We start from the raw sequence: 7,607 nt of genomic DNA on the forward strand, positions 1-7,607 counted from the left end.
GTCTGAGCCGCCTCCACCCCGTGAGTACCGACAGCCATGCCTGGCCTCAGGCGGGTGCCTCGGGTCCCTGCCACCGCCCTTGCCCCCTGCTCTCCCCTCCGCTGTGGGAAACCTTGCCATGCATCGGGGTCCCAGCTCAGCCCCGCACCTTGTCGATGGAGGCCTTCAGGAAGTTGTCGAGCAGGAGCCGGGCTTCGGCCAGGGAGCACGAGCTGATCACCACCGAGGTGTCTGTGGAGTCCAGCTCTTCCTGAAACGCGGAGGGATGGGCGTTAGACGCAGCAGGGGAGCTTTGCCACTGGGCACGGGACGGGCAGAACAGGCACCGTGGCACCTCTGCTGCCTGGTCAGCGCTGCCCCATCCTGGCATTCGCTCTCCACAGTCTGCCCAAGCGGCTACTGGGGAGATCTGGCCATAGAGATGGCCAACACAACCTGAAGGGCTTCTGCGTTGCTACAGGAGCCTGGTGCCAACACTAAATTAGATGCTAATCTGCAGACACCAGCCTCACCTGAATCCACAACAGACCAGGTGAACTAACAGCCCCTGCTTCCCTGCCTGCCCAGGTGACAGCTGGGGACACTCCAGGGACAGCACACAGCCTCCAGCCCAGGCTGCAGCCACTAGAGGGGAGCTGAGAGGCCAACAGCATCCCAGGGTCATGCCCAGTGTCTAAATCAGACACAAAACCTGCAGGGCTTGACACAGAATCCCAGAATCATTTGGTTGGAAAAGACCTTTAAGATCATTGAGTCCAACCACAACCTGTCCACCACTAAACCATGGCCCTGAGCACCTCCTCTCCCCGTCTTTTAAACACCTCCAGGGATGGTGACTCCACCACTGTGCTGGGCAGCCCCTTCCAGTGCTTGATAACCTTTCTGGTGAAGAGATTTTTCCTCAGATCAAACCTAAACTTCCCCTGGTGCAATTTGAGGCCATTACCTCTCATCTCTTCACTTGTTCCTGGGGAGAGGAGACTGACCTCCCCTCGCTACCCCCTCCTTTCAGGAGCTGCAGAGGGGATAAGGTCTCCCCTCACCTCCTCTTCTCCACTTGAACCCCCCAGCTCCCTCAGCCGCTCCCCATCATTCGGCTGCTTCAGACCCCCCCCCAGCTCCCCTGCCCTTCTCTGGCCACGCTCCAGCCCCTCAATGTCTTTCTGGGAGTGAGGGGCCCAAACTGAACACAGGATTCGAGGGGCGGCCTCACCAGTGCCCAGCACAGGGGAAGGATCCTGCCCTGCTCCTGCTGCCCACACCAGTGCTCCTGCAGGCCAGGATGGCGTTGGCCTTCTTGGCCACCTGGGCACTCTGCTGGCTCCTGGTCATGTTGACCAGTACCCCCAGATACCTCTCTGTCAAGCAGCTTTCCAGCCACTCATTCCCAAGCCTATAGTGTTGCCTGCCTGGAGTGTTTTCCAGTGTTTCTGCTGGAAAAAAAGTCAACCTTCCCTGGGATGCTTCCAGCACAGAGGGACCAAGTAACCACCAGCCCCATGGGCAGGATGGGGGCTGCAGGTTCCCTACATCCCGTGTCAGTGGGGCACCAGCAGCCTGTCCATGGATGTGCAAGGACGTGGCAGCACTCCCCTCCGCAATTAACCACCTAATGAGAGGTGACAGTGCAGATGCAGCCCCATGGAGGGTGTGGCGTGGCTCAGAGGGCTCCAGGGTGCCCAGCCTGGCCATGCCCTAGGACATCCTTGCCTCCCAGGGATGCTCCTGCTCTCTCCCAGCCAGCTGGGCCCAGTCTAGCTGCCCACCTTGGTCTCCTCGATCTGCATGATGGTGGCCTGGCAGTCGGAAATGCTGTCGTTGATGTAGTCGATGTTGGCCCCCAGCACCTCGATCTCCTCGTTCAGCTCCTGCAGCCCCTTCTGCTCCTTGGGGCTCTCTGCCTGCAGTTTCGCCCTCTTGCCCAGCAACGCCTCCTGCAGCAGCGCCAGCTCCTCGCGTTTCTTGGGGAAAAGGGAGGAGGGTTGGCACTGCCGGCACAGCTGTCCCCCTGCCCCGCACCCACCACCCAGCCCGCCCTGTCCCCAGCGCCACAGTCACCTTGATGAGCCGCTCCATGTCAGCCTCCAGGTTGACGATGGTCATCCTCTGCATGACGATGTCGAAGATGCGCCGCTCCAGCGACTGCCACTTGAGGCGAGCGGCTTTGCTGAAGGTCTGGCTTGTCCCCTTCTTGGGAAACTTCTTCCTACAGCCAGAGGAGAGAAAAGGCACATGGGCAACCAGCCTGCAAAGCTGGATTTACCCCAAAAGCTGCCCAGGCTCTGGTTGGCCAGGAGCAGACGGGGCATCTGCACCGTTTCTGGATTGCCCGACTTTTCCATCACACCTTAGCAAAGAGAGGGACAAGAGCTGAGCCCAGCAAGGTTTGTGCTGTGGTGTCTAACACTTGTGGAAGGCCAGCACTGGGCTCAAGCCCAGGTGACAGTCAGTCACACGCTGCCAGCACAGCCTGTCACCGGGTCAGTGGTTTAACACGTGCCAAATGCACAGTAAGTTGGTGTTCAACCTCTACCACCAGCCAAAAGCCAGACACGGGAGTCACGGGGTGCCTCATCACCCATGCACAGCCCCTGCCCTGACCTGACAGGCCGAGCCCCGCTCCCAGAGGATGAGGGGTCTCCCAGGAAGTTGTTGATTTTCCTGTTCCACTGGCGCACGATGCTGGAGACAGAGCGAGCTCCAGACTCGGGCTCGGAGGAGGTGGTGCTGGCCGAGACCTCTGCGCCCGAGTCCAGCATGGCCGGCTTCTGGCTCACACTCGGTCTGACATGGGCTTCGCAAGACGGCGCAGCGCTGAGACCTGCCCAGAGGAGAGACAGAGGAGACGGTGTCAGACGGGCATTCCCAGCCCAAACCTGTCACCCAGGCCCCCATGGAACCAAAAGCAGCAGCTCTGTAGACCCAAAGCCCATGGGCTGTTTGTGCCCCATGGGTTTCTCCTTCTCCCTCACAGCCCATCCCCTGCCACCGGCTCAGCTGACCCAGGAGATGGGCAATTCCTCTGCTCCCTGCAATGGCCTCCTGACCAAGCCATCCAAATCCTCCCACCCTTTTGGGAAACTTGCTCCTAGAACCTGCGCTGTCTGGAGGATAGGGTGTCCCTGAGCCATGTGCTGGGGCCAGGACTCCCTCGGAGGCCTGGGGCTGCAGGGAGGCCACCCACCCTCCTGACTCCTCACCTCCTGGGTTTTCCTCCGCAGCACTATTTCCTGCTGCCGCTTCTGAGACTCCAGAGCCCGGATCTGAAACTGCACAAGAGAAACAGAGACCTCTGGGGTCCTGAGCAGACAGTCCAGTGATGGCCGCAGTCTCACAGCTCCCACCACGACCGCTTGGAGCAGTTACTTTGGTATGGACAGCTTCATGTCTGATTTTAACACCAAGCAGGTTTCCAGCCTTGAGACTGGCTCTGACGGCATGTTTCCCCCTGCCCCCGAGCACTGTGGGGAGCTCACAGCATCTCCTAGCAAATAGGACAAAGGGTAATGGCTTTAAACTGAAAGGGGATAGATTTAAATTAGACTTTAGGAGGAAATCTTTCCCTGTGAGAGTGGTGAGGCCCTGGCCCAGGTTGCCCAGAGAAGCTGTGGGTGCCCCCTCCCTGGCAGTGCCCAAGGCCAGGTTGGACGGGGCTGGTGGAGGTGTCCCTGCCCATGGGAGTTGGGCTGAGGGGAGGCTGTGAGGTCCCTTCCCATCCAAACCAGTCTGTGATTCTGTGATCTCCCACAACCAGACTGGGAGCTGCAGGAAGCCCTTGGGAGCCATCCAGCCAGGTGTGCTCTGCTGGGGCTGGATGGCCCCTGGCGAGGCCACAGCTGGGGTACAGCAGGGCCCTGAACTCCACTGAATGATGCTTATGAGCGCCTTTGAGTGCCACAGCCGGACAAACACCCACCCTAAGCCAGCCCAGTTCCACCCCTGCACAGGGACTCCCCGCGGGCAGGCTGGGCCCTCACCTCCTGCCGCCGCTGCTCCTTCTTGAGCTGCGCGATCTCCCGATTCCTCTTTGTCTCTGCCAGCCGCCGCCGCTGCTGCTCCTCCCGCATCTGCTTCATCAGCGCAACCTGGAACGGGAAGGTGCCATGCGTCGGTGCAGACACCCAACTGTCCCAGGGCACCCACCCCCTGCAGGCAGACAGAAGTCTTTCCACCAGGAACTGCAAACATCACTTCTGAGCAGGGAGCCAGACTGGTCTGGGGATGCCCTCCCTGCCCTGGCATGTCCCAGTACCTTTGCCTTCTTCATCTCGGCCACCTCTGCCTGCAGCTTCCTCAGCTCCCGCTCATAGCGAGACTGGTTCTTGAGCAGGCGAGCGTGCTCCTTCTGGGCTGCCTGCAGCTTCTGGAGGTCCCGGTTCATCTCCTTCAGCCGTTTCTCGTAGTCTGCTTTGATCTTGTTGGCTTTCTCCTCCGTGTAGCACTCCATGGTGCCTAGGAGAGCAAGAAGAGGGCTTGTGATGACCGTACACCCCAGGCTCTATGCACCCTGCCTGAAGACACCAGTCACTGCCCCCTCCCCATCCAGCCAGACCCCTCCCTCAGACCTCTGCTCTGGCCCCATCGCAGGCTGGGGTCTGGGGGCACTGGGGACAGTGAGTTACAGCACACACTGGGCTGGGAGGAGCTGCAGACCGAGGCCTATAGCCATGGCCCTGGGTGAGGCCTCTCTAGGCCCTGCTGAGCCTAGAGATAGGCCTCTAAGGTCTTCATGCCTCAGCGTGCCTTCTTGGCCTCAGCACCTCAGTTTCCTCAAGTGTTCCCACATCCCATGAAACGATGTTCAAGGCTAGAAGAGGCTTTGCCTCATCATCCTTTCCAGAGACCTCTCCAGCACCAGTGGGGTCAGGAACTCTCCGGCTGACCGGTCCCACTCCCGTGGCCAGACAAGCCAGGTCCTGGGGATCCCAGGGCCTCAAGCAGAGGCAGGGGATGGCAAAGCTCTAGCGAGCCAGCATTGCATGCAGGAGAAGGTTGGGGACTGAGGCCCGGCACTGAGGGGATAGGATGGTGGGCGAGGTGGTGCTCACTGAGGTTCTGCAGAACCCGGTCCCGCTCCAGCTGCGTGTCCCGGATCTTGTTCTGCAGCAGGATCAGCTTCTCCTCGTACTGGTGCTTGAGGGTCTGCAGGCGCCGCTGGCTGTTCTCCAGCTCATCAATCAACTTCTGCTTGATCTCAATCTCGCAAGTCAGATCCGCCAGGTCGGCCTGGAAATTCACGGCTGGAGGCCAGTGGGGGACAGTCAGGCCAGGAGGGATGGGGCAGCACCGCTCCCACAGCCCTGTTGGGCCACAGCACAAGGAGGGGACAGAGGAAACCGATGGGAACCCACATTGCTGAAGAATGGCAGCACCCCAAGGAGTGCTGGGGACTCCCTGAAGCAACCCTGCTGTTTTTCCAAGCCCCTAGAGGAGGCATGGCCAGGGCATCCCCCCAGACTCTCCCTTCCCAGGACCAGAGCTCAATGCCAGCAGACACCAGCAAACGCACCCCCATACACTGGGGTGCATGCGTGGCTCCGCACTTTACCCTTCTCCTCTGCATCCGAGTCTGAGTCCACCAGGCTTTCTTCACTGCCCGAGTCCTCATCTTCATCCTCACGGCCATCCTCTTCCTCACAGCCACTCTCGTCCTGTTCCTCCTCCTCCTCCTCCTCCTCCTACGAGATGAGTCCCTAAGCTCAGATTGCAGCATGGCCTTGCCCTTCTCTCTGCATCTCTTCCCTCCTCCAAACCCGAGCTCACTCCACAGCGATGGGCTGTAGATCCACAAGGATCTATTGCCCTCAGCCTCCCAGTCAGGATGCCCAGGGGCTGCAGCACCATTTCTGGACCCCTGGCATATGCTGTTGAAAGGAACAACTCTGTGCCCCATCCATCCCTTCATTTATTCCCTCCCAGCTGAGCAGCACTCCATTGGCCACCCCTCCTTCACCTATGCTTGTTGAAACCAAGCCCAGAAAGATGTGGGCTCCTTGCTCCACAGGGGAGCATCCAGCCCCCTCCTACTCCAGCACGGAGACCTCAGCTCCATGGCTCAGCTCCTCCAGCCTGGCTGCAGGGTCAGGCTGGGCTTGGGCCCTCTCCCACTGGGGGTGATGACAATCCTCCACATCCAAACACCCCTTGGTACGAGCAGGAAGCCTGCTCACCTCTTCCACGTCGTTCTCATCCGTCTCCTCCCCGTTGTCCTGCTGCAGTTTCTGCCGCTTCTTAAACGCTTCCTTCTCAGGGCTGGGAGAGAGCAGGGGGTGAGTGTGAGTCCCAGCGCAGGGGAGCCCAGGGACGGGTCCTGCCAGAGCCCCCTTGCCTCCTGCTTTTGGACCCTTTGGGGAAAACAGCCCCTGGGATTGCATGGTGGGTGAAAAGGAGACCCAGGGCAAGGCGGCAGTGGGAGGCAAAGGCTCTGTCTCCGTGCTCTGGTTCTAGCAACTGATAGGGGAAGCAGCACAAGGACAGGCAGAGACTGACACACAGCCTCCCCCTTCCCAGCAAGGCACAGCAGCTGCCTTCACCTTTTCCTCTGCTGTCTCCTCTCTTTCTTCTTCAGCCGCTCCAGGTCCTGCTTGGCCCGTCGTAGGACATCGGAGGCCTCATTCTCCACCGGCATGGCGGGGCTGCACAGGCCGGCCAAGGCAGATGCTGGGGACGAGCCCATGGCGTAAGGGGAGCGGGCAGAAACACGCGAGAGGCTGCGCCGCAGAGACTCGTTCATGGACTCGCTCTCCAGGAGCTTCGTCCTACGGAGTGGAGAGGGGATGTGGTCAAACAGGGAACATCCTCCTGTTCCCAGAGGAGGAGATCTTGCCTGGTTTTAGGATGGTGTGAGCCAGGGACAGCCACCACTAAGCCAGTCCTATTCATGCTGGGTCAGGACACTGCAAGACAGGGTTCCCAGGTTCACTCAAGAGACTGGGATGGACTCAGCTTTGGGGGGCCAGCAGTCCCTGGGAGACACCAGGCACACCTGCCAGGATCTCCCCCTCCATGAACGTCCCCACAAAGGCTGGCAATGGCCAGTGCACTGCCTTCCATCAAGGCTAGGACTCCCACAGCCCCTGCAGCCTCAGCTGCTCCTCCATCAGGGCTTAGGGCTCAGCCCGGCGATGCTGGAGGCAGAGCTGTGAGGTGCATCTGGACTCAGACCCCACTGCAGCACCTGGGGACACGGGTGACCTGGCAGCCCCCATGCCTGGCTCACCTGAGCTCTTCAATCTCCCGGATGTAATTCTGGATGAGGGCACCGATAGCTTCATTCCCATCACCTGAAGGAGCAGAGGCACAGGTGGACCAAGGCAAGACACAGGCTGGGCTGATCCACCACGCCACACACTAGCCCAGCCTCACCTGCCTTGGCCAGCATCAGATTGGCCTCCTGGCTCATGAGGTGGGTGACCCTGCTGTTGATAGCATCGATGGCCTCCTGCATGGCCTTCACCCGCATGCGCAGGGCGCTGTTCTCCTTCTGCAGCATGGCGTTCTCGCGGAACAGGTCGCTGTAGCCCTCGGAGCCATCCTCCCCGATGACCCTCTTGCCCTGTGAGGAGAGGAAGGGAGTCCCTGAGCACAGCAAGAGCTGCGACATGGGA

General features: G+C 60.3%; 1 protein-coding gene across 1 annotated transcript in view; it reads right to left on the minus strand.

Annotated features, from left to right (window-relative positions):
• The window catches only part of KIF21B (kinesin family member 21B), a 34,037-nt gene that overhangs the window by 9,175 nt on the left and 17,255 nt on the right, over window positions 1-7,607 (minus strand). The window contains 15 exon segments of the mRNA XM_010194059.1: window positions 1-67; window positions 149-250; window positions 1,767-1,961; window positions 2,059-2,206; window positions 2,602-2,776; window positions 2,779-2,821; window positions 3,201-3,269; window positions 3,978-4,085; window positions 4,253-4,452; window positions 5,049-5,240; window positions 5,549-5,672; window positions 6,171-6,252; window positions 6,534-6,758; window positions 7,220-7,283; window positions 7,366-7,555. The exon segment at window positions 1-67 is cut by the window's left edge and continues 132 nt beyond it. Of these exon segments, the coding sequence (XP_010192361.1) occupies window positions 1-67; window positions 149-250; window positions 1,767-1,961; window positions 2,059-2,206; window positions 2,602-2,776; window positions 2,779-2,821; window positions 3,201-3,269; window positions 3,978-4,085; window positions 4,253-4,452; window positions 5,049-5,240; window positions 5,549-5,672; window positions 6,171-6,252; window positions 6,534-6,758; window positions 7,220-7,283; window positions 7,366-7,555 (1,984 nt within the window).

The sequence above is a fragment of the Mesitornis unicolor genome, unplaced genomic scaffold (assembly GCF_000695765.1).
Source record: "Mesitornis unicolor isolate BGI_N332 unplaced genomic scaffold, ASM69576v1 scaffold32151, whole genome shotgun sequence".
Lineage (NCBI taxonomy): Eukaryota > Metazoa > Chordata > Aves > Mesitornithiformes > Mesitornithidae > Mesitornis > Mesitornis unicolor.